Genomic DNA, 26,132 nt, shown 5'->3' with positions numbered 1-26,132 from the left:
GGCTAGGAAAAGATGAATAGCTGGGGGGATGGGGGGCAACAGCGGGTAGTGCAGCCACCACCTGCCTTCTGCAGAACCTGGGAGCATCAGGGCTCAACATCAGTTCAAGTTGCCCGCTCAGGCTCTGCTCTTCCTTCCACCCTCCAGGTGACTCCCAACCAGTCTCCTGTTTCTCCCTACCCCTGCCATTCCTTGCAAAGCTTTGGTTCAGGCCAGGAGCAGCTATATCATTTGCAGGCCCCAGAGCAAAATGAAAATGCGAGGCCCTTTGTTCAAACATCATTAACTTCCGGATGATGACAGCAGAGCATTGCACCAAGTCTAAGGCCCTTCTGAGTGTGGGGCCCTTGGTGACTACACAGGTCACACACACACAAAGCCGGTCCTGGTTCTGGCCCTTCCCCTTGGCTGCCTGAGGGACCCACCCACAGTCACAGGAGGTGAAGTCCTTCTGTGCCAGCTTGCCAGGCTGTCCAGCTTGCCTCCTTTCACCCCTTTCCAGACAAGATCCTCTCATAGACCTGCCACACGCTTCCCTGTGACCAAATCCAGGCCCATCCTGGAATGCCTTCATCTCACCCTACTCCAGAGGAAATACCCACAACTTCCCCTCCTCTGAGAAGATTACCCCTGTTAAAGAAAAAAATTACTCATGACACGTGTTAAAGAATATGGTAAGGAAGACTTTATTCAAGGGGGCTACTGGAATGGGGTTTTGTGGTAGGGGCCAGAGAGTGGCCTCAACTCCAAATATAACCAGGAAACGTTGAATTCATAGCCAAGGAGCAGGGTGGAGGTCAGCAGATGGAAAATTACTAAGAGGAAACCTCAAGGTGCAGGGGGAACTGGCTAAACAACTTCAGAGGATTCTCAGTGAAGGCAGGCCAGAGTGACCAGACATAACCCTGGAGATGGTGGAGGCTGAGGAACCAGATTAGATATGGAAGGTGATCAGATATGGAGGATGGGAGAACTCTGTCTAACCTAAGTTAGCAGGATTCTCGCTAGAACTGGACTGCATAAGGACACAGGAAGGCACAGTGAAAAAGAAAGCTCGGAAGTGGCCGACCAAAGTTTGGTCAACATCTGTCCCCCTGCCCCACTATGGCCTGGAGTGATAAGTGAGCCAGCTCTCCTCTGAACTCCCATGGCACTCAAACTTCACCTCTCATGACCTATTCCACTTTTGTTTTTGTTTCAAGAAACAGCACATTCTTTTTCTTTCCTGAATCCAATACAGAGGGGTAAAGCCCCCACCTACTAGGGTGGTGGGTTATGCAATCTGAATTGTCACCTGCACCCTCTTTGGAAAAAGTTTCCCTAATACCTGCAGCTCCCCCAGTCTCAAAGAAATTTACTCTCCATCCCCCAGATGGGCTCCCTCTGCCTTCTCCGAGATCTGCTGACTTGCTCACCACTGTGGAGGTGCCTCTGTTGTCCCCACCTCTGTATGTTCGCACTTTTCTGGCCCAGTCACTACTGTGGACCTGTGTGTGTGTTGTCTCTCTCCCCCACCCTCCGGGAAGGGCCACGGGGGCAGAGGCTTTGAGCACCTTGGCTTCCTCCCCGAGGGAGGCACTCAGTACATCACTGTGCAGTGAATGGCAGTGCTTGGCACAGACCTGGTTCAGACCAGGTGGCACGAAAGGTGAATGAATGCTTGGAGCTGGAGCCTTCGCCATCTTCCCCCCGCCCCACCAGCTTGAATCCATATGCTAGTCAGGGGAGGGGTGTGGTCTCTCTTGACTCCAAAGCCCCCCAGTGTCTGCTGGGCTGGAACCAGAGCAGGCTCTGGGGATGAAAACAGAAGAGCCGGCCCTGCCCCAACCATGCCCACAGCCCAGTGGAAACAGAGGCAAACTGACAATTCCAACAGCACAGAAAAAGCTGGTGGAGAGACGGAGGGGATGTGGGCATAGGGAATGAGGAATTGCCTAGGCAGGGTGTCAGTGCAGGGAAGGCTTTCCTAAGGAGGCAAGATCTAAGCACTGTGAGGGGGCATCTGGAGAATGAGGGCCCAGAGGGCTGCTGGCATCAGGAGAGGCACCACTATCAGTGACCCTGGAGGGAGACTGTCAGAGGCCTCAAGTGACAGGTTAAGGGGCCCAGGGAGCCACTGGAGGGTGTGAAGCTATCTGAGCTGAGAACAAGAGGGACCAAGGGCAGGGAGCCCAGTGTAGGGAGCTAGTCTCAGTCTGGAGAGAATTAGCTCTTGGGCCTAGTCTGCTGGGGGAGGGGGTCTGAGGACAGTTGGGGAGCTGAGGGGTCCACCAGGGGCGGGACAGAGGGGCTGCCCCAAGCAGTAGCCACTACAGTGGCACCTGTGATCGGCTGGCCCCAGAGCCACCCAGCCGGCTTGGGGACAGGGAACTGGTTTTCCCAGCAGGGATGAGCTCACAGGGATCTGGTTCCCTCTGAGCCACCCCAGCTTCGGCTCTCTCGTGCCCTCCCCCTACATCTGGGCCTGGCTTTGGTTTCTGGCACAGCTGCCAAGTTTTGGTACCGCCCGCCCACTCCCCGCTGGCTATACTGGCCAGCCCAGCTCCCTAATTGCTGGGTGGGGAGCTGTTCTGCAGAGCTGGGACACCAAAAGGTGGACCCCAGCCACTGTGGGGCACGTGGGCACCCAGCCTGACCAGCTCCAGGCCCTGGGGGTGACTCAGTCTTCAGGCTAGCACTGAGCTCTGGAGGGCCCTTCGGAGAAACCATTGACCCAGAAACCTCGATTAGAAGGTGTGTGAAATGGGTATCAAGGCCTGTCATGGACAGGCCAGCCTAACCCAAGTGTCCCTGCTTTCCCTCCCCAGGCAGAGGACCTGGGCTCAGGGGTGAGCCCAGATGGGTCTCAGCTAGGCCCAGGGGTCTGCCCTGGCCACAGGCTCCAGGCAAGCCTGGTCAGTGCTAAAAGGGGCTGAGACTGGTGGGAAAGAATGCAACAGAGGGAGGGACCAGGAAGCAGCCCTCCAGGCCTCCAACCCAGGAACCCCAAACACACCCCCTTAGACACACCCACCACCCACAGCACATCTCTACTATACACACCTGACACTCACACACATAAACACACCACCCCCACGGCAGACAACACACACCCTGCTCTGCCCTAAAAAGGCGGGGCACACTGGCTCACACTCCACAGCTGCATCCAGACCCCTGCACAGCGACTCCACTCCACCACCAGGACCCACTTGTTGGGGCCTGAGGGGGCCGCCAGGCGTGGCCAGGGAAGGAGCTGATCACAGCCATTAGGGAACAAACTGGGGGTCTCTGCAGAGATCTCAGACGTGGCCACTGCCCCACCATGACTGGGCCTGGGAGGGAGACTTCTGTGTGCTGGCTCCCCTGTGGCAGGAAGCACATCTCATTCAACCCTGACCCCCCCATGCCCTGACAGCCTAACACAGCACCAGGCAGGCAGGAAGCGCTCCACGCATGGCAGCAGTTACACGGATGCATCTGTAAGGACACCAAACTCCAGAGCAAGGGCTAGGGAGATGCCTCTTGCACAGCCAGACTTGTTCTGCGCTCCAGATCACCCACCCAGGAGGGAGCAGTGGGCCAGAGGGGAAGCCAGATGTCTGAGAGGGCAAGGATGGGAGTGGGTTTTAGGGGCCAAGGACCAGCCTTGGCTAAGAGCAAGGGTCACGGAGCCAAATGCAGGGCCAGGGATGGGGGTGCTTCCTTCCAGGAAAGAACTTTCCAGAATACAAATCAGATCATATCTCACTCCTGCTCAAGAATACCCCATGGCCCCCCATGCCTACAGGGAAATGTCCACATTCCCTGTGGTTCTGTGGTAAAGGGCTGTGGTTCTGGCCCTTTACCAAGCTTTCTCTGCCTCATCTCCCGCACCTTCCCAGGGCCCTCATCCCAACCGAGGGAGGGGTGCACAAGCCAGAGAGAAAGGTGGGAGGTATGTTCTGGGAGGGGCAGGGCCCCTCCTGGAGGCTTAAGGTTCTCCAGCAGAAGCTGTGTTAGGCCGGCCCCGCATCCAGCTGGGCCTGGGAACCTGGGGCCCAGCCTTTCCAAAAAGAGGATGTCGTTTCATGTTATAGCAATACCTTGGCTGACTTGCCTTCTGAAAAGTCCCACTGATGCTAAAGAAAGGAATTTCATCCCACATGGCAGCTAAGGAACTCTGTGGTGCCAGGGCAAGGATTCCTCCAGTCCCCAACGTGCATGTCCAGCAGCTGCACGCAGAGGCACAAGGCATACCCTCCCCACTGACCATGAACATGGTGGAGCTACAGCCTGGGACAACAGCCCTAACCCTGACCGTCCACGATCCTCTGGACTCAGGTCAGGGACAGGCCCAACATCATCACCTGGTGTCTCCTCGTAGAAAATGTGATTTTATTCTGGGGAGGCCAATGTTCCCACCCCAGTCTCCCTCCCTCACACTGGCCCTTTTGCATCACAGGGCTCTTCACTCCCAAACCTCCTTTCCTGGGCCACACCTACTTCAGAGAGCAGGGCTGGGCTCTGCCTGGGTATTCCTCAGCCAGTAGGGCCCTGCCCTGGCTCCTGCTGCTGGCACCCATCCAGCCCACAGCCCCACTGGATCCCTCCTCTCAGCGAGCCTCTCCATCTTTGGCTGGTCACAGCAGATTCTGCCCCAGACCAACGTAAGGAAGGAGCTGGCCGTCTCAGAGAGGGCTTGTGCAAGCCATCTTCTGACAGTGCTTCTGCTGTCAGCTCACTCCGCTGGCCTCAGATCTTGGAGGACTCAAGCCGAGGGCTCCAGGGCGCGAGGGGCTCCCGCAGTGCCCGCAGCTCCTGTTCCAGCACCTGGTTGCGGTGGTACATGTCCATGTAGCCCCCCTGGATCTCCCGCTGGTAGCGCAGCACCCGCTCCTTCTCCTCCTGCCATATCCGCCGCTCCTGCTCAAAGCGCAGCGCCTGCTCCTGGCCCCGGAGCCGCTCCTTCAGCAGCTCAGCCCGCAGCTGCTCGGCACCATCGCCGGCCTCACTGCCTCCTGCCTCCCCCAGCAGCCCCCTGCTCTTGCAGTCATCGGTCTCACAGCTGCCTGGGGCCTCCTCCCGAGGGGCCTGCTCCTGCAGGCTCCGCACAGCCTCTCGCAGCTGGGCCAGCTCTGCGTCCTGGGCCTGGGCTTGCACCCGGCTGCCCCGAAGTTGCGTCTTCAGGCTGAAGATCTCAGCAAGCTTCTGTGCCAGCTCAGCCTGGGCGTCCCGCAGCTGCTGCTTCAGGAGGCTAATCTCTGCTGTCTTCTGGCACACCTGAAGGGGGACAGGGATGGGCAAGAGCCAAGCAAAGCAGGGTAAGGGGGGACCAGTTGGAAGGCAGCTAGAGGATGGGGTGACAGTAATGAGGGCAGGAGTTTCTGAATGCCTAGTCTCTCACCTCCCATCGGGCTTCTTCCTCTGATCGGGCACTGGGATCAGCCTCTGGGCCCAGGCCCTGCTGTGCCCGCAGCTCCTTGCGTAGGCGCCGTTGCTCCTGCTGGGCCATGAACAGCTGCAGCTGGAGGTTGCGCTCACTACGTTCGGCCTTCTGGGTCACCTCATGCAACTGCTCCACGTATAGGCGCTTCAGCTCAGACAGCCACAGACGCTGGCGCTCCTCCAGCACCTGCCAAGAGGAAGAGGCACCTGCCATGCCCTGATATCCACACACGGCCCTGCCTCCCGGACACCGACTGCCTGCACTCCCATGGCTGGCCCACAGATCCAACACTCCAGCTGCTTCTAACATCCTGTGCCTCAACACCACAGGGTCCAGGGTCCAATGCTCTGGCCACACATGTGCCCTAACCCACGATGTCCTCCAGAGGTGAAGTGTCCTCAACACATGGCCCTCCCAGGGAGTCTCCCTCCCACCCAACTCCCAGCAAGGACCACCAATGCCATGACATCCCCACCACGTGGGGCTTGGGGAGAGGAGCCAAATCACCTCTCTCTTCCTTATTCTCTTGTGCCCAGAGCCATGTGGGAGAGCTGGCTGGTGACCCTCTGTTTGCCCTGTACTCTAATGCCAAGGGACAGAACAGCACACCAAGGCAGGGGCTGCTCTCACCTGCGTGAAGGGGTTGGTGCCATTCTCATCACTGAGGCCCCTCTTGAGCTCCTCGCAGGTGTCGGGCAGCACGGCCACCATGTCCTCGGCAGTGGGGCAGGAGAACTCGTAGGGGGGTGGTGGTTCAGGCAAGCAGCTCAGCACAGCCTCCTTGGGACCCCGTGAGGCCCGGTCCAGGGAGCCCCCGAGGTGGTTAGTGTGGCCCAGGGAGGAGCAGAAGGGGCCGGGACCAGTGCTGGGACTGCGGCCAAAGCTGCCTCCACTGGAGGAGTCGGACAGACTGGGCTCGGGCTCAGGGCCACCCTCATCCAGGCTGAGGGCGTGCAGCAGCTGGGCACGGGCCTGGGCCTGGCTGGCCCGGGGCCCTGGGCTCAGGGGAGGGTGGCAGGCCAGCGTGTGCAGGCTGCCATTGCTGCGCCACAGCTTCTGACCCTTGTGGGCCGCCAGGCTCTGCGTGGACAGGAAGCCTTTCCCGGTGCCCACTGTCGGCTTGAATACTGATGGGCGAATGTGGCACTGCCAGGAAGAGAGGGCAGGAATGAGACCCTGGGCTGACTGCTCTGCTCTGCCCTCCGATGCTCCCTCCCACAGCCCCTGGGAATCCTCTTTGAGAACATGGGGGACATGTCACCAAGAGGCAGTGACCAAGTCTCAAGCCTGCCCATAGCAACACTTTCATGGGACTTCCCTGGTGGCGCAGTGGTTAAGACTCTGCGCTCCGATGCAAGGGGCCCCAGTTCAATCCCTGGTCAGGGAACTAAATCCCACATGCATGCTGCAACTAAGGAGGCCACCTGCCATAACTAAGGAGCCCATGTGCCGCAACTAAGGAGCCCACTTGCCGCAACTAAGACCCAGTGCAACCAAATAAATAAATTATATATTTAAAAAAAATTCCGCATGTTATTAAAAAAAAAAAAAAAAGACTTTCACATCCCATCCCAGCATCAGGGTCTCCAAGGAAGCCCCCATCCCCACACTACCACAGTAGGGAGGGGCACGGCAGAGGCACACCTTGTCAAAACGACCCCGCTCAGGCAGCGAAGTCTTGCTGAAGTCACCGGCCCGAGGATGTTCCTGGTAGTAGAGGGTGGCATAGTCGGCAGGCTCGTTCCGAGAGGCCCGCTTGGTGGTCTTGCTGTCCTTCTTGGGGAGGTGCAGGTAGCTGAAGAGCTCGCGCTGGCCCAAGCTTTTCCGGAACAGCCCATCAGGCTGGCGGGAGCCCCGAGACCCTGCGAGTGCTGCCCGTAGCTCTTCAGGGGAAATGTCCTGCCGTTCCAACAGGCTGCCCACGTTGCCCATGGCAATGCCAGCAGGGCCTGGGGCTGTGGCCATGAAGTTTCACCAGGGCACAGGCGGCTGCTTCTGGGGGTCGGGAGGCTCCATCAGAGCAGGTAGGCGCTTGCTGCCCAACTCCCCTGATGCCCTAAAACCAAGTGCTTGCTCTCTGTGTCAGCTCCCCACCTGGCCCACCCAGGAGTGGCAGATGTGGGTTCCAGAGAGAATCCAGGACAGGATTCCTAGAGAAAGGAGTAGAGGTCCCAAGGCCACCTGTCTAGTGCTCCAGCTCCGACTAGGGGCCAGGGTATGACTGGGGTCACGGGGGACCAGGACCTGAAGCAGCAGGATAGGGGCCCCTCCCAGGACTGGGCCAGCTGAGGACTCCATCGCTGTCTGACTCTAACTTTGTTCATTCTCTTGCCAGGCACCTAATGTTGTGGGTGGGCAGAGGGCACCAGAGACCCAGGGCTGGTGGCCTCAGAATTTCCATTCCTTCTTCCCTTGGGAGGGGGAAAACCCCACTCAACCCCTCTTCCTGCAGAGGGTCAGAGTTTTCCCAAGGGAAACACCTGGCACGGGTGGGGTTGGGGGCTACCGCAGGACGGATACAAACAGGAAGGGCCCGAGGGGAAGGACGGTGGGAACAATGGCCACAAGTTCCGGAACATGTGTCCATGTTGGGGCAGTGGTGCGAGGCAGGGGGAAGGGGCAGCTGGAGCCCTGCCAGCCCCTGTATATGCTGCCCCTCCAAAGCCCACCACCAGGCAGCGGGACCCAAATCCTGACCCAATGTGTGGAACCAGTCAGTGTGTGGGCTCTGGCTTCCTCATCTGGACAATGGCCATGACAACTCTTATCACTCAGGGATGCTGGGAGGACTGACTAAGATTAGAGGACAAAACGCCCAGTCCAGGGCCTGGCCTACAGCCAGGATCAACACAGGCTGGCTGAAGCTGAGCTTAGCTGGTAGACACGTGAACGCCGCCAGCAAGTTCCTGAGCGACCAGGTCTCCCACCTGTGCTGGGACCACACTGTGGAGGGCAGGGCCTGTCCCTAGTGCCCCGCTGGATCCAGGCCAGCACCTGGCACACAGTAGGTGCTCAGAAAGGACTTGCCAAGTGAATGAATGCCACCTTCTCTGCCTCCCACCCAGCTGTTCCCATTCACGGACAGACACCCAGCAGGCACAATGCAGCTGCCAGTCCATCCCCCCGCCCTGCCCCACAACCCAATATGCTTCCGGGACACTGACTCCCGCTCCAAACAATGGTTAGGAGGTTCCATCTTCCTCAACCATTTCCAGGTTTTGTGTTTGTAGAACACAAAGCTCACAGGGAGTGGGAAGGAGGGAGGGGGGTGGAAGGGCACAGCCCTGCCCCCACACCCTGTGGCACTCAATCTCACCCCGGGCAAAAGCAACCTTCCCAACCCTCCCCTACCAGCCCCCAGACAGCTCAACCTCTCTGGGGGTGTCACAAGCCACACAGGGTTAAGAGAGTCATCCAGATAAGGAATGACAGGTGCTGGGCACCTACAGTGACATGGCCCTGCGTAGGGGTTTCACGAAGCCCTGGCATATGGTTAACTATCTGGTTTTTTAGGTAAGGGCACTGGGGGCTCCGAAAGGTGAAGTGGCTTGCCCAAGGTCACAGAGCTGGTCAGAGTGAGGATGCCTGTGATTCTAGTAACACGACTGCCAAATGTCTAGTGGGGACCCAGGATGTCACCCACAGCCCAAGAGTTGGAATTGAAGCATCTTGCCCCCCAATCTGACACCCCCTCACCATGACAAGCCCACCCAGCAACAGACACCGCTGTGTCACACAGCCCACTGAACTCCTGTCACTGCTTCTTGGGGAGGTAGACAGCAGAGAATGTGGTCTCCAGCACACTCTCACACCATCTCTCCACGAAGCACCTCCCTTCGCCATGCCTCAGTTGCCCCACCTTTCCCCAAAGTGGGAAAGACTCTACCTGCCCTGCCATCCTTATAGGGTTGCTGTGACAGTCACAGAGATGGGGAGGTGAAAGGGCTTGTGAACTGTAAACCTGGTGAGAGCATGGTGGCTGGGATGGTGGCAGTGGTGCCAAATATGCCCACTTTATCCCAAACACACAGTGCCTCACATCTGCTGGCCAGAGCCTCATTTCCTATCTCAGGGAGCAATAACCGACACTCCATAATCCCCACAAAGGGTCTCAGGTCCAGGGGAGAGGCAGCCATGGGCCAAAACAGCACATACACCACACACATACGGCAGTCCAGTCAGTGCCACCAGCGGCACATAAGTTCCTCCGTTAGAGGACACAGAGAAGATCCAACAGCAGACACAGTCACGCTCAAGGTCATCCACACAGCACTGATCACCTTCCAGACACACACATAACGCACGAATACATATTGTCCTCCCTAGCCCCAAGGCTGCTAGATGTAGGGGAGTGTGTGTATGTGTGTGTGTGTGTGCGCATGCGCGCACACCACACACACACACACACACACACACACACACACACACACACACACACACACACACACACACACACACACACACACACACACACACACACACACACACACACACACACACACACACACACACACACACACGGGATCGGCTTTTCTCCACAACTGAGTTGAGCAATTTGAAATAACTATGGAGCTAGATGGAGGGGCAAAAACAGCCCTTCCCTTTGTCTTTCCCTAAGGCCCCCACTCTCCACCCACCACCCCTCCTAGATAACTTCTCTGGCTATATTATTAGCCCCCCCAGTAGGGCCAAGGCCCCTGGCTTTTGGGAGGCTCCACCCTGCCCAGGTCTCAGTCTGGGGACAGTCCTTTTTCCTAAAGGAGTCCATCCACCTCCCCTGCCTCCCCCACACCCCCAATACACACATGCCTTCCCATTGCTTGGAAGCCCAGGGACTGGTCCACTCAGGCCAGAGCAGCTGTGCAGGAGAGGATGTGTGGGGGGAGGAGGGAGAGAGAGACAGCAAGTGCCTTGCAGCCTCTCTGGGACCGCCAGAGCGAAAAACAGGGCCTCCTCCTCCAAGTGCCTGGGCTTCCCCGCCCAGAACTCATTATGTGCCTGGGGACCAGAGCTCTGCACAGAGCTGAACCTCACCACCACCACCCCACCGCCCTGCCAGCAAGGTTTCGGCTGGGCCACATAGGTCCTATTCTGCACAGGTCCCGGTTAGCCCCAACAGGGCCCCTTTACTCCTGCTTCCACCTCCCCCTCCACCCGCTCCAAGATTAGCCAGAAACACGGAGAGCCTGGACACTGGGAGCATCTCCTTTGGACGAACCCTTGGTGGAGACAGGAGAACAGGGCTGGGGGACCACCCTGGCCATGAAGCAGAAAAAGAGAGGACACTCAGGGAGGCATCCTAGTATCCCTTGGTGGGTGCCTTGTTGAGTCAGCCTGCTGCTGGGCCTACCACGTGCTCACAACACACATGGGAAGGGAATATTGTCATCCCCCACTTCAGAAGAGAAAACTGAGGCCCAGGAGGTAAAACATGCCTAAGGTCACGTTCAGCTGCATAGGAAACTGTACACAGGCTCCCCATGTTTAGAAGCCTGCCCTGACCCCACTGTGCATCTCCTCTGGGGTGCACCCAGAGTACTCGGGTAGGAAGCTCCCAGTCTGGCCTTGGCTGCCTTTAGCCCCTCTTGAGCCCTGGCCCCAGGGGAGGGTCCCACCACCTGCTTTGGGATCAGCTTTGCTGAGGGGCATGACTGCAGCTGCCCCTGAGGAATGGGACTGGAATGTCCCAGCTCCAAAAGAGGGGGCAGTCAGTAAGAGGGGCCCAAGGAGGGAATGGGAGAGGCTGGCATTCCCTAGTCCCACTTCAACCTGTGAAAAGGCAGAGTCCAGCGTCTAAATGCTGCAGGAGTGATTCTTAGTATCACTATATGGTCACTTACAGTTGCACGGCACTCTACAGTTTTTATCAGCCCTTTTGTTTCATCATCTCATCTCCACGACAGCCTCATGGAGGCGGGGAAGACAGTAGTTACCCTTACCCCATCTTACAGCTAGGGAAACTGAGGCCCAGAAAGAGGTGAGCTGCCTAAGATCCCACACGAAGAGCAATCCCAACTGCCCAGGCAAGGCCCTCTCTTCTGCTCCAGGCTGTCCCAGCTGCCCTCCATGGGCACACACTGCTGTGTATTATATCTGCTCAGCTCCCCACACTCGCAAGGGCACCTGCAACCAAGTTGGTTTGGATCTCCGTCCCCTCAGCCTGTAATCCCCCCTCCTTGCCCCTGGGTCAGGAAGAAATAGTGGAAGCACGGCTGCATTTGGACTCTGAGCCCTGGAAGCTGCTAGCTCTATAGGCGGTGGCGGGAGCAGGCTGGCTGCATTCATTCAGTCTCGCACATACACACCCACACACAGCCAGCCGATAGAGAAGCCCTGCCTAAGAGGGCTCTGGGAGGAGGCCGATCACCGGGCCCAGGATAGCCTCCTGCCTCTGTCCCTCCCTAGGCCGGGCAGGGAGCACCGAGGCCGAGCGACAGGCTGAGCTCCTGGTGCAAGCGAGGAGAGCCCTGATCTGCTCGTGGAGGCGGGGCGATTGCTGGGTGGGAGATGACAGGTCCCAGTCCTTTTTCTGGACGCAGTCAGGGCCCCGATTTCCGCCCGACCCCAGGCGGGCCCTCACTTTGTCCAAAGGTTGTGGCCAGACTGGGATGGTGCTCAAGACCTGGGAGCGTCCCCTATTCATGGGACCCCTGGCAGCAGGCTGGCAGCTGCCGCTCGTACAGGGTAGGGGGTTAGCGGAGGAAGCGGGGACCCCGGAGGGGGCGGGAGAGGGCAGGAGAGGGGTCTCGTGGGTAAGGTGGAGGGGCAGGCGAGGTTGGCATCTCCATGTAATTTCCCCGGGGAAGGCTGTGGCCGAGGCGAGGGCTCCCCCAGAACTGCGGGAGGTCCTCCAGCTACCTGAGGGGCGGAAGGGGATGTCTCTTCCAGGCTCCTCTCTAAGGCTTGCCCCGAGCGGATAGCCTGGGGGCAGGGAAGCCGAGGTCAGGCTCCAGCGCCAAGGGCAACTGCCCCACCCCAGCAGTGGTGCAGGGGTCCCAGGAGCTGCCCCAAGGAAAGCGCGTTTGCAGCGTAACCTGCCGCCCGCCCTCCCAGCAGAGCGTCCCTGCTCGCGGACGGTCCCCGATCCCGCACCTCAGTGCTTCGGTATCTGGAAGCAAGGGGTACCTGGGCGCACACTGCATCTTGCCACCCTCGCTCACTTCTCAGCCGTGAACCTCGGCCGGCGTAGGGCTCCGGCTTGGCCAAGGTCGCCGGGTAAGCTAGACCTCGGCGGCCGGCTCCACCCGCCCGAGTCCGGCCCCAGGCCGCTACGCGCCCCACTCACCATGCCGGCTCCGCTCTGTACCTCTCGCGCGCTGCAGCTCCCTTGCGCGGACTTGAACCTTCCCTCCAGGGCGCCGGCTCCAGCAGAGACTGCGAACCAGGATGGAGCGGCCAGGCGGCAGGCGCAGGAAAAACGCGGGCGGGCGGGCGCCGAAGCCGGATTGGCGAGGGACGGACGCCAATTCGTTCGGCAGCGCTCCCTAGCCTTCCCCAGAGGCGGAGGGAAAACCCGGCCTGACTCACTGGCTCGCGGCCGGCCCACAGCCAGGCCCAGGCCCCCGGATGTGGGGGGCGGGGACAGGGGCCACCCCCGCCCACTGCGTGCCAACCTGAGCCCCGCCCGGGCTCTCGGCTCCAGCCTAACCCAGCCTGCCGAGATCCCGCGCGGCGGTGGCGCCTGAGCTCCCTGCCGGTTGCGCTGGGCGCCGCGGCCGCCCGGTGTGCGCCAGCTCCGACCCGGGCCAGTCCGCAGCCCGAAACGTGGCCGATGCTCCCAGAGGGCGCCCAGCCCGTCCCGCTCCTCCGCTGCCGTCTCCTCTCCTCCTGCCTCGCTCGCCCGTCTCGGTTTCCAGAACCCGACAGCTTCGGAAGAGGCGCATTCCGTCCGTCACCTCCTTGATTCTCGCCGCCTCCTCTTAGGTAAGCAGTATTATTCCCTTTTGAAGGCTGAGCAAAACAGTACTCCGAGAGGAGTGGAGACATTTACCCAAGGTTAATGGGTAACCACAGAGTTGATGTGGTTACAATAATAAATAATAAATGCCAGAAAAAATAAATGCCAGCAGCCTCAGTGAAACACAAAACAAAACAAAACAAAAAAAGAAGGTGGGGGCTTCCCTGGTGGCGCAGTGGTTGAAGAGTCCGCCCGCCGATGCAGGAGACACGGGTTCGTGCCCCGGTTCGGGAAGATTCCACATGCCGCGAAGCGGCTGCGCCCGTGAGCCATGGCCGCTGAGCCTGCGCGTCCGGAGCCTGTGCTCCGCAACGGGAGAGGCCACAACAGTGAGAGGCCCGCGTACCGCAAAAAAAAAAAAAAAAGAAGGTGGGCTGGACAGGAACCAGGCCTCTGTCCCCCTCTACCTGCTTGCCTGGACAGCGTGGGAGAGGCCAGAGTGGGCGGGGGTGGGGGTTGTATGCAGTGAACTTTGCTCACCTTCCTGGGCTCACAGGGCAGATACCTCTGCCTGGGCCACCTGCCCCCAGACTTGGCATCCCTGTGGAGTTGGCTCAGGAGCCACACTGCCCAGATGTCAAGGGGCAAGGCACTTAATGCCTGGGGCCGGGGAAGGGAAAGAAGCTCCCTGGGTGCACCCACTTCCTGAATCGGCTGGCCTTGGACAACTTCATTTCTTTCTCTACACCTTGGTCTTCTCATCTCAAAAAGGGGATCATAATTTGGCTGGGAGGATTAAATGAAGTATCATCTGTGAAGCACATGCGCAGCACAGTATCTTGGCAGATAGTAGGCATCTGTAAATGTCAGTTTGTCCTTCTCCTTTTTATGGGGAAGGTTGATCAGAAGGTCAGAATGCTTGCCACAGAGCCTGACTTAAAGTGGCTGGGAAGGCTGTTAACCTGCACCCAGCACGCACTCACATTGTCTTGGGTCAGTTTCCCTGGGTCAGTATGTGCATCCATGCTACTTGTGAGTGGCCAAGACTGTAAAACCCTGGAGCCACCAATGGAGGCTTGGAATTTTCCCCTTCTCTCTGGCTGCCACCTCTGGCCTCATCACCTTTCTCCTTGAGTTTTGCAGCAGTCTGCCTGGGCTCCCTACTGCCTGCTCTTGGCCTTTCCCCACTCTGCCCTGGAGGGCACTTTCCAGCCTATGCATTATGTCTCCACTCTCCTCTGCTTGAGAGGTGGCGTCCCATCTTCAGGACTGGTCCCACAGCTCCTTCAGGCCCAGCTCTGGCCCCTGCCTCGCAGACCTCTGTGCTGGGGACTGCCTCAGTGTCCTCATCTGTGAGTGCTTGTTGTTGGGAAAATCCATTAAGGGCATCCACTGTGCCCAAGGCCCCTCCTCCCACCGCCAAGGCAAAACCACTCCCCCATCCTCTGTCACTGGGGCAGTGTGCTTGATGCAGTGCGTTGGCACTTGTGGGTCATCTGGCAGTCACCCCCAGGAGACAGCGAGTTCTGAGCCTCCAGTCCATGTCCCCCAGTGCCTCCCCAAACCTGACGGTTGACCATGCTCAGCTCGAACCCACCATCTGCAAAAAAGCCACTTCATGACTGCTTTCTAACCAGGAGGAAGAGGATGAAGAAAGGCGGCCCTGGCTCTAATCCCGAGTCTGTAACTTCCTGGTGACCTCTCTGAGCCTCAGTTTCTTCACTTGTAAACAGGCAGAACCAGGTCATAAATGAAATGGCTTAACCCATGGGAAAGAACCTGGCACTTACAGAGGCTTCACAGCTGTGTGGCCCCCGCCCACCCGCTCTTCACTCCTTGCCCTCCTTTGTCCTCTCTTGTCCACTGGGGCCAGGCCCTAGCCCGAGGGTGAAGGGAGGAGGGAGGAGAGCTGGCCATTCCTGGAGAGGCAGCAACTGAAGATTTCAGACCACAGCAAGAGCAGGCTAACAGGTAACCCCTGGTGCCCGCTGTAGCTTCTGCCAGGTCCAAGATTGTTCTAAACCTGAGAGCTGTGTCACGACCAGGGCATTGTGGCTGTCGGGGTGGAGGGAGTAGGACCCTGCTCACCTGCCTGCACCCCACGCCCTGGGATGAAAGTGGACTCCTGGGACCTGGACTCCCCTCCTTGAGTCACTCGTGCTGGGGAGGAGCCTGAGTTCACCTCTCTTGCCCTCCCTGCCCACCCTCCCCTGGTGACCTGGAGCAACCTCAGGCAAACAGGAGGTGGAAGCTGAGAGCTGCCTGGGCTTGCTCTGGTGCCTGCCCTGGGGCAGAGAACTCCGATCTGCAGGAGGCAGCAGGACTGCAGTGTGAAAGCTGCCCGGAAGTCCAGGCTGCCTGGCCAGCCCACTGGCCCCACAGCTAGGCCCAGGCCCAGCTGCCACCCAGGGTGGTAGCAGGGAATCTTGCCCTGGAACTTGTGAGACCTGGGCTCCAGTCCCTTGGTTATAGTGATTTATGGGTGGCAGGCAGTGGAGAAGTATGGAAGGGAGGGGGAAGGATTGAGAGAAGTCTGGGGAAGTCCATCGCAAGATGAAAGCGTTGTGGAGATCGGTGCCCCAATATAAATGTACCTAATACTGAACTGCACACTTGAAGATAGTTAAGGTGGTAAATTGTGTGACGTGTATTTTACCACAATTAGAATTTTTTTTTTTTTTTTTTTGCGGTACGCAGGCCTCTCACTGTTGTGGCCTCTCCCGTTGTTGAGCACAGGCTCCGGACGCACAGGCTTAGCGGCCATGGCTCACGGGCCCAGCCGCTCCGCGGCATGTGGGATCTTCCCGGACCGGGGCACGAACCCGTGTCCCCTGCATCGGCAGGCAGACTCTCAACCACTGCACCACCAGGGAAGCCCAATGAGTCTTTTCTTGCAGGGGCACATCACCTTGTCCTACCCAGTCACACCAGGCAGGCTGTGTGGCTGGGAGCCCTGGGCTGCAGTATAAAACCTTTAGCATGGAAGCAGGTTAATGGTGGGATCATGGTCTCCTAGACTGTCTCCCCACAGCAGGTGCGGGGTATGGTCAAATGCATACGTGAACAAGTGGATGAACTTACCCTTCAAAAATTGGGTTAGTGCGATTCTGGAATTTAGCATCAGGGGACCTGCACTCACCTTGAGTCTGGGCCTTTATTAACTGTATGACCTTTAACCCGCTCTAGACCTTAATTTCCTTATTTGTAACATGGTAACATCTCCGAAAGCCTGGTTTAGAATAAAACCATGTGTCTGACATGATCTTATTTATGTGGAGCGTAGAACATCACCCCGTGCAAGATAAGGGACAGGCAGAAAATACACCAGAAATGTTAACAGTCAGTGTTTCTGGGTGATTTGTTTTTAGATTTAATTTTGAAATAGTTTTGGTCTTAGAGAAAAGTTACAAAAATAGTGGAGTTTCCTTATACCCTTGACTCAGCCTCCACTCATGTTAATGTCAAACATAACCAGGTACAGTGTTGACAACTGAGAAGTTAACAGCGGTTCGGTACTGTAAATTGTGGACTTCATTTGCATTCAACCAGTTTTTCTCCTAATGTCCCCTTTCTGGTTCAGGATCCAGCCCAGCACCCCACAAGGCGTTTAGTTGTCATGTCTTCTTAGTCTCCTCCAGGCTCTGACATTTCCTTAATCCTTCCTCATCTTTTGTGACCTCACTTTTTGAAGAGCACTGGCCAGGTGTGTTGTAGAATATCCTCAGCTTGTGTTTATCTGAGGCTGAGCAGCATGAGGAAGGGTACCACAGAGATGTGTGCCTTCTCAGCGCGTATCAGGGGCTATAAGATATTAGTGTATCTCCTGACTGGTGACTGTGCAAAGACCTTAGAACACTTAAATTCCAGTTACTACCCTTTGATTTCCGAGGTACTGTTCTCTGTATAACTGAAGACTTTTTTAAAAAAATATATTTATTTATTTTGGCTGCGCCGGGTCTTAGTTGCAGCGTGCGGACATCTTGGTTGCAGCATGTGGACTTCTTAGTTGCAGCATGCATGCGGGATCTAGTTCCCCGATCAGGGATCAAACCCGGGGCCCCTGCATTGGGAGCATGGAGTCTTACCCACGGGACCACCAGGGAAGTCCCTCCACAGACTTTATTATTGTTCTTTCACTCAGCCAATCTTCAGTTCGATTGACCCCCGTATTTACCATGGTCTTTGTCCTTCATTCCTTCCTGCATCCATGATCTGCCATCTCAGATAATTTTCCTTCTCTCTGCAGAACAGCCTTTAGAATTCCTTCAGTGTATAATGGTCTCCTGGTGGCATACTCTCTCAGTTTTTTATGACAATGTGTATATTTAATGTTTCTTCTTAAAGGATAGTGCCTCTGTGTATAGAATTCTAAGTTGGCACTAGTTTTCTTTTTAGTACATTGATGCTATTGTTCAGCCATCTGCTGGCTTCCATTTTTGCTGTTGAGGAGCCAGATGTAGTCGAATATTGTGAATCAGTCGGGTTTTGCTGGTGTATGATGCAGTAACAAACAGCCCCTATATCTCCTTGGTTTGCAACAACATAGGTTTGTTTCTAGCTTCATTTCCATGTCCTGCAAGTGTTGGCTGCAGCTCCTACCTGGTACATGCTAGTCTTCTAGCAGAGGGAAAAGAACCATGGCAAAATCATGTGATGGTTTGTAAAGCTTTTGCTGAGAAGTGGTGGCACATGTCGTTTATCCACACATGTTATTGGTCAATGCCTGACTTCAGCAGGGTGGAAAAATACCAACCTCCCATGGGGATTGGTGGCAAATACAGTTGACCTTCCATATCCAAGGGTTTTGCATCTGTGGATTCAACCAACCATAGATCAAAAATATTTGGAAAAAACTCCAGGAACTTCCACAAGCAAAACTTGAATTTGCTCTGTGCCTGCCTACTATTTGCTTAGCATTTACATTGTATTAAGTACTATAAGTAATCTAAAGATGATTTAAAGTATATGGGAGGATGTGTGTAGGTTATATGCAAATTCTACACCATTTTATATAAGGGACTTGAGCATCTTAGAACCAATCCCCTGTGGATACTGAGGGATGACTGTAATTGGGGACAGTAATGCTATCTACCACACTGTGGCTTCTTTGAAGAGTTCTGTAGCACTTACGGTACACCCAGGAAAATATAAACTATGTTTGTTTTTTCAAACAAGGGAATATAATACACAAGGTGGATTGTTTACACAGATTTTTGAAGGCTGCAGGAGCAAAAGAGGATGCTGAGTTTACCCAGATATTAGTAATTACAGGAAGCAGCTGCCACCCATTGGCCTGGGAGGATAAAAGGGAAGAGGCAGGGTTAGCAGGACCTATGGGCTTGAAGGAGGACCTGCAGCTGGGACTCTGACCATAAGAAGGACCCTGCTGGCTTGGGCTATTACCTGGCAGGGGGTTTGGTGTGGCTGGTGCTGGGAGCGTTGAAAGGAGCTGGGGCTGCTGAAGCGAAGCTACGGGAAGGAATCCCCTTCTTCCACCTGTTAATCTCCCTTTAGTGCCTTCCATTGGCCGAACGGAACAGAAAGTCAGCTGGCAAGGGGGCCTGGGAAATATGGTTTTCAGACCCTCGCCCCAACATCACAGAGGAGGTTATGGAAGGGTGGGCTGAGACCTGAGAGACAAGAGGTAAATAACCAGCATTATTACCTGTTTTCCTCTGGATGCTTTTACTATTTGTCTTTGATTTTCTAAATTTTCACTATGTTGGGTCAAGACATGGATTTCTGTTTATTCTGGTTGGGATCCATTTGAGTTCTCAAATCTGTAGATTAATATCTTCCATCCGTTCTGGAATATTCTCAACCCATCTTTTTTAAAAAATTTATTTATTTTATTTTTGGCTGCGTTGGGTCTTCATTGCTGCGCATGGGCTTTCTATAGTTGTGGTGAGTGGAGGCTGTTCTTTGTTGCGGTGCAGGAGCTTCTCATTGAGGTGGCTTCTCTTGTTGCGGAGCACGGGCTCTAGGTGCATGGGCTTCAGTAGTTGTGGCTTGCAGGCTCTAGAGCACAGGCTCAGTAGTTGTGGCATATGGGCTGAGTTGCTCCGCAGCATATGGCATCCTCCCAGACCAGGGATCAAACCCGTGTCCCCTGCACTTAACCACTGAGCCACCAGGGAAGTCCCCTCCACCCATCTTTTGAATGTTGCCTCTGTTCTGGTCTCTCTTTCTTCTTTCCTTCTGCAACTGCAATTAGAAATATGTCAGATCTTGTAACTTCCGTAGCTTCTGTATTTTCCATCTTTTTGCCTTCCCATATTTCTCTCTGGTTCGTTTCTTCTGAGCAGGTTTCCTGTTCTCTAGTTCATTCTTCAGCCATGTCAAATCTGCTGTTAAACCCATCCGTTCAGTTTATAATTTGAGTTTCGAGTTTTGAGTTTCTATTTACTCTGTTTTTGCATATGATACATAATTTTATGGAGTTCCCAGTTCCTTGCTGAAATTTTCAATTTTAGTATTTAATTTCTTAAACATAGTAAGTATAATTTGTTTTATAGTCTGGAGTTCCTCCAGCTCTATTTCTGTTGATTATTATTTCCAAAGGTTTTTGCTCAAGGAATCTTGCTTCCTCCTGTGTCTGGTTACTTTTGTATGTTGAATATTGTGTTTGTGAAATTATTTGTAGAGATAATTTGAAATGGGGTGATTTTGTCATTCAAGGAGAATTTGCTGTTGCTTTTGCCAGGTGCCTGGAGGGATTAGCAAACTGAGATCATGTTAGTTCATACTTAGGGCATGATGTTTCCTGGGGCACCTGGATGAATCAGAGCTTGACTGTCATTCAGGGCAGGGCTGGTTTGCTTTCAGTTAACCCTTACTTCTGGGGTGCAGTCCTTTGGAGCTGAATACAGTATCAGGCTGGTTTGTCAGTCCCCCCCACCCCCTGGCCTTGGCAGGCCCTTGACTCTGATTTTTGTCTCTAGGCATGCAAGGCCACTAGAGGTGAGCTTGACCTCTCAGCCACTTCTTTCCAATTGGCAAAAGTTTCTGGGGGCAACCACAACATCAGGTATCAGGGTCACCTCTTTGGAATCCTGTCCTCTCTGGGACCTCAGCGTAGCAGTTCCTCAATATCTTGTTAGCTCTTTGATGCTTTTAAGAGTGAGTAAGTGAGTGTGTGGTGGTGTGTGTGTGTGTGTGTGTGTGTGTGTGTGTGTGTGTGTGTGTGAATTCCCTGGCTGTCCAGTGGTTAGGATTACAGGCTTTCACTGCATGGAGCCCAGGTTCGATCCCTGGTCAGGGAACTAAGATCCTGCAAGCCGTGCTGCGGGGCCCTCCCAAAAAAAAAAAGTGTGTGTGTGTGTGTGTGTAAGAATTGTATGAGCATTTGCCCAGCTCCTTTAGCTGTCTTCAGCAGGAGGTTTTGTCCAAAATATCTAGACTGCCTTTACTGGAAGAAAGGTCCTGGTTTGCCTTTTTTTTTTGGCCGCGCTGCAGGGCTTGCAGGATCTTAGTTCCCCGACCAGGGATCGAAACCGGTCCCAGCAGTGAAAGCGCCGAGTCCTAACCACTGGACCACCTGGTTTGCCTTTTAAACTATTAAACTATCAGTGTGGAGGGTGGATCAGAAAGTACAAGAGTGGTTTTGGGGAGACAAGTCATGTTAATCCATGTGGAAGATGCTGTAAGCTTGGATGAGGGCATTGGAGGCAGAACTGGAAAGAGGACAGATTTTGAGAGCTACTCTGGATGTTGAGATGATGGGCTTGGTTTTTTGTTGTGTTTGGCATGAGTAACTGAATGTAATAGTCCCAGTCTCAGAAACAGGTGTCTGAGAGGAAGAACAATTTGGGAAGAGAAGATCAACAGTTTGGCTTTGGGTATGTATATTTGATGAGGCTTTGGGATGTCCAAGAGAGAATGTTCCATGGGCAGTTGCATATTTGGGTCTGGAGTTCAGGCAGTGATATATAACATTGTGAGTCTTCAGTAGGAAGGGGGCACTTTGACCCTGTCGTTTTCTTGAATGGAAATATTTTAATTAGAATTTTTGCCAACACTGATGGTTTTTTCTTGGGTCAGTAAAGCATTTTTTGAATAAATTGCATTAAAGCAAATTATTTTGATGAAAAAATTTAAATACAGAACAGTCAAACGACTTCTTATTTTTTGCATTTAAAGTTTATTTTGCAAAAAATTATTTTCATGGTTATCACTGCTTTTCAATTTTTTATTCAATCTAATTTTAAAATAAAATCAATTTCTTCATCAATCAGTTAGCATTTCCTTTTGCGACTGTTATGTCTATCAAGTCCAATCTCCTGGATCAGGTTTTGCAGATCTAAGCTATGTCAAGAAGATTTGAATTTTTCCAACATTTTAAAGCCAATCATACATTTTGCCAATGCAGTTTCAGCTGTTGTCAGTTTTATTTGGTGGTGTTCGGTGGAAGGGTGATAGTTTGTCTCTGTTTCTTAGGGAATCCAGGAGAAATTTTTGAGGAGTTTTGTGATCAAGACAGAAATGGAGAGTGAGAGAATAGAATAGTTGAGGAATACCAGGACATGGGGAGAGAGGGAAGGAAGAGAGGAGAAAGGGCAGAGCGGGGCAGAAAGAGAGGGGGAGGGAGAAACGGAGGATTTGGGGAGACGGCAGAGCATGCAGGGTACAGCAGGACAGAATACCCTTGGGGTTTAAACAGACAGGGTAAAAAATTGCCCTGCTGTCGCCCTCTGTATATCACTGAAGCCCTGAGGTTCAGATTCTCTGGAGAGAGAACGGGGCTCAAGATCAAGGCTGGTGGGACTACCAGATGTGAAGGCAAGTCAAGGAGGATGAGGAGCCAGCGAGACCCTCAGAGAGGGAGGAGGAAACCTGGCTCGGACTCCCGCCTGCCCTCCGGCTCTGGCTGGGCCCAGGCGTGCACACACTGCCCTGCCCGTCATGCAGTACGTCGGGAAGGTAGAGTGACAGGGAGCCCCGCTCAGCTGACCTAATGGGAAGACGCGTGGTGCGAGTGCTTTGCTGTGCTGAAGGGAGAGGCCCCTGCAAGGACGGAGTCCTGCTGTTCTTCCGCAACTCCAGGCGCCCCGGATCTCCTCACCGTTCATGAGCCCAGCCTGAGGGTCACCCTGCAGAGACTGGACTGGAGCAAGGAAGCAGGGGTGCAGGTGTCTGGGATTCTACCGGCTCTTTGATCCAGAATGGTGGGTCGGGTCTGGGTTCATAGGGCTGAGCCACCCTCACCAGGCCCCCCAGCCAGGTGCTGCTGCCCTGCCCTGAGCCACCTGGGACCTGTCTGTAAGGCAGCCAGGTTTAGCAAATGAAAACACAGAACTCCTAGGCAAATTGGAAATTCAGGTAAACAATGAGTTATTTTTTATACCACTTTTTAATACTAAAAAAATAATCTGTCTGAAATTGAAATTTAACTGGGGGTTTCAGTGTTTTGTCTGGCAACCTTACACTCCTCCTGCAGTTCTCCCCTCCTTTCCATCCCCACCCCTGACTCAGGCCCACCTGAACTACTGCAGCCCCCTCGAATCCTCTGCAGCTGCTTCTACTCTGGCCCTCCCTGGGCCATTTTCCACACCAGTCACCAGTTTACTCACCCAACACACATCTCTGATCTTGCCACCTAAAACCCTGCCCAGAGGCTGCAAACTCAAGACCCATAAACATGTTTGGTGGTGGTGGTGGTGTTTTCCATCATAACATTTCACTATAAAGACTGGATTTCTGGCTTCTCTTTTTTTTTTAAATGTGAAGCTATGGCAGCCCTGAGCCCAGATTTCCACCTTTGCCTCTATCACAGGGAGCCAAGAATGCCTCTCCCTTTCAGAAAGGCCCTAGTCTGCACTTCCCCTGCGTCTCGTGGGCCACATTCATTTCCTTAACCTGCCCTTGTTCCATCTGAGCTTTTGACCCCTGATCTGCTAAAGTCAGATTACCAAGCTTGACATTCAAGACCTTTCCAACTCAGAAGACATCTCTCTCCCACCTTCTTTCTTCCTCCATTCCTTTTCTTACCTTCTTCTCCTGGCCCATGGAACACTGGATGGCTCCTTAGCCTGTCCCTTCCTGGCCACACTGTGCCTGCACCTACTGACCCGTCTGCCTAACAGGTGATCCCCCTTCCTGTGGTCGCATCCTGGCCCGGGCAACAAGGACAGCCTCCCTGAGACGCCCTCTGTTACCTCCCCACTGAAAGGTGCTCTCTGCGTCTCTTCTCTGGCCATCCACAAAACCATTTATGTTCATTGCCAGCTTCTTTCTCAACACACATACACACGAATAGATCCCCATGGCTGAGCATCCACTCTGTAGATGCTGGGGAAACAAAAGGAAAATGACCTTTGCAAGCTCCCAGGTAGGTGTGGCAGAGCTCAATGGGCAGGGCTGAGAACAGATTCTCCTACAAAGAAAACATTCAGCTGCCTCTAACTTGGAAGAGGAATTTCCCAGACTGAGGAAACAACCAGGAAACTCAGGAAACTGAGCCTGAAGGGGTGTGGCCCACCTGGAGCCAGTGGGAGCGACTTCATGGGGAAGGGGGAAAGTGCTGGAAGCAGTGGAGCCGGATGTGAGCAGTCCCAAAAGCCAAGCTCAAGACTTGACTCTAGCATAAGTAATTGAAGACCAGTGGAGCTTTTAAAGCAAAGAAATTAGGTAATGAGTTACTAGAGTTACTAGAATGTAAAACCCATGAGGTGCAGGGATTCTGGTCTGATTTATTTTCAGAAGGCTGGTAACTACTGAATAAATATTTATGTAATATGTGAATGAGTGAATGAATGTGTTGCACGAAGGTCATTCTGGCAGCAGTGAGAGGACTGACAGGAATGGGAAGAGCCTGGGAAGGGAAGTCAGGAGGTGTGGCGAGTACCAGGTCCCAGGTGAGGGTCTGCATGGACAGGGAGAATGTGCAGAGGGCTGGTAGGGCCACCTCTAAGGTGACTTAACTGCCTTTACTCTGAGGGTTGGGCCTTCATCTTTGCAGCAACTCTGCATGGTGTCTGGCCCAGAGTAGCTGCTCAAGAACTATTTGTTGAACTTTCAACAAAAGAATGTTCTAGGTCTACTCAAAGACAGAGCCACGTGCTCTTGTCTCCAGCAGTATGGTGGCTGGTCTGGAATTTCCTCCTCCAGAAACGGGTCATTCTTACAACATTTCTTCCCAGTTTACTTAGAGCTTTTGCAGACATTGCTTCATTTGATCCTTATCACGGCCCTGAGAAGTGGGAACCATTAGCTCCATTTCACAGTTGCAGAGACAGAGGCCAGGAGAGGTTGTATGATTTCACCAGGGTAAAACGTGGGAGAGATGGAATTCAGACCCAGGTCTGCCAGTGTCCACATCCAGGCTTCTTTCATCATTTAGCTGGAAAGATGTGAGTAGCAAATGTGAAAAGGCACACCGCGGCCTGTGGATTCTGTGCCGAGCAGGTATTAATGGTCACAGCTTATGTTCACTGAACACTTCCTGAGTGCCCGGTACTGCTCCAAGCAGGTTGTAACAGGGAAGAACAAAATCTGACTCCATGTTGGATCTGTTTCTTTTACTTTGACCTTTGCTTTCTGTTACTTTTCTTCTGTCTATAGCTATAGGCATACATAATGGCCTGCCTCAGGGAACCCTGCCCCTCTGCCTGAATGTTAAACCAAAGTGCCTTTGTTCAGCTCACAGGGAAACACCCTGACCCTGCCCACCTGTGAATGGCTGCAGAAAAGAAGAACTTAACACATCCCCTCCCCCAGGCTGGCCAAAACCAGGAGATATTTTGCAAGACTTATGGCCTTTTTACTTTACTTCCTCACCTCCTCCCCACTCTGCTCTATAAAAGAAATTAGCATCCAGACCCCATAAGATGGTACTCTAGGACGCTAGTCTGCCATCTTCTTGGACACACAGTTTTCTGAATAAAGCCGCTATTCCTTGTCTCAACACCTCATCTCCCAACTTATTGGCCTGTCATGCGGCCAGCAGAGTGAGCTTGGACTCAGTAACAAGGTGACATGAGTCACCTCATTTATTCCTCAAACACCCTCTGAGTTTGGTTTGTCACTCTCTCCATATTACAGACGTGGTAAAGTATAAGGGATGGGGAAGGGCTGACACTGCCAGGGAGGGCCTTGGGAGGAGCCTGTGGGTGGGGGAGGAGGAAGGCATTCCTGGAGGGAGGCCTGGTTTGAGTAAAGGTGTGGAGAATTGGGCAAAAAAGTGTGGGGCTTCCATCAGAAGAGGGGCAGAGGCTAGGGGGGCATGTTAACCAAGGCCCTGGCCTGTCGGCTCTCTGGAGGAACCAGACTGGCTGATTGAAGTCTGGCCACAGTAGGTCCTAGGGCGGGGACTGGGGTGATGGGCGTGCACTGGGCAGTGGTGAGGAGGAGGCAGGAGAGGGAGAGATGGCTGCTGGTCAGCATACTGCAGGCCTGGTCCAGGTAAGAGATGGTGAAGACCTGAAACAGCAGACATCAAGAGGGAGGGAAGAGGCTTTCCCAAGGAAGGATGGATGGGATAGGTCAGCAACCACCTCTGAGTGTCACATTCAGTTTTAGGTGACACATTTTTATCAATAGATGCCTGTAGACCAGAGATTACATACTGGTGTCCATAGGTTTGTTTTTTTTTTGCGGTACGTGGGCCTCTCACCATCGTGGCCTCTTCCGTTGCGGAGCACAGGCTCCAGAGCGCAGGTTCAGCAGCCATGGCTCACGGGCCCAGCCGCTCCGCGGCATGTGGGATCTTCCCGGACTGGGGCACGAACCCATGTCCCCTGCATCGGCAGACGGACTCTCAACCACTGCGCCACCAGGAAAGCCCCATGCCTGCACAGTATTGACTCATATAGTGTTTTGTTTTAATTAATTACC

The 26,132-nt window shown here is 54.3% G+C and overlaps 1 protein-coding gene and 1 long non-coding RNA gene across 6 annotated transcripts in view; one reads left to right on the top strand and one right to left on the bottom strand.

Moving 5' to 3' along the window:
- Positions 1 to 662: 662 nt before the first annotated feature.
- On the bottom strand, positions 663 to 12,898 carry N4BP3 (NEDD4 binding protein 3). 3 transcript variants are annotated; one of them, XM_060144348.1, is made up of 5 exons: positions 12,690 to 12,898; positions 7,049 to 7,396; positions 6,035 to 6,550; positions 5,363 to 5,590; positions 663 to 5,238 (listed from the first exon to the last, which is right to left on the bottom strand). In XM_060144348.1, the coding sequence occupies exons 2-5, from the start codon at positions 7,367 to 7,369 to the stop codon at positions 4,711 to 4,713; spliced, it is 1,593 nt and encodes a 530-aa protein (XP_060000331.1). In that variant the 5' UTR covers positions 7,370 to 7,396; positions 12,690 to 12,898; the 3' UTR covers positions 663 to 4,710. The 3 variants fall into 3 exon arrangements, with proteins under 3 accessions (XP_060000331.1, XP_060000334.1, XP_060000330.1); XM_060144351.1 differs by having other exon boundaries at positions 12,711 to 12,898; XM_060144347.1 differs by having other exon boundaries at positions 7,049 to 7,399; positions 12,690 to 12,897.
- Positions 12,894 to 26,132, top strand: part of LOC132517341 (uncharacterized) — a 36,265-nt gene continuing 23,026 nt past the window's right edge. The window contains exon 1 of one of the 3 annotated variants that reach the window (XR_009539712.1): positions 12,894 to 13,327. This is a non-coding gene — a long non-coding RNA (uncharacterized LOC132517341). The remainder of the gene's footprint in view (positions 13,328 to 26,132) is intronic. The other 2 variants (XR_009539710.1, XR_009539711.1) reach the window with 2 other exon arrangements.

Source organism: Lagenorhynchus albirostris, chromosome 3 (assembly GCF_949774975.1).
Source record: "Lagenorhynchus albirostris chromosome 3, mLagAlb1.1, whole genome shotgun sequence".
Lineage (NCBI taxonomy): Eukaryota > Metazoa > Chordata > Mammalia > Artiodactyla > Delphinidae > Lagenorhynchus > Lagenorhynchus albirostris.
This window is presented reverse-complemented; position numbering and strand designations above follow the sequence as displayed.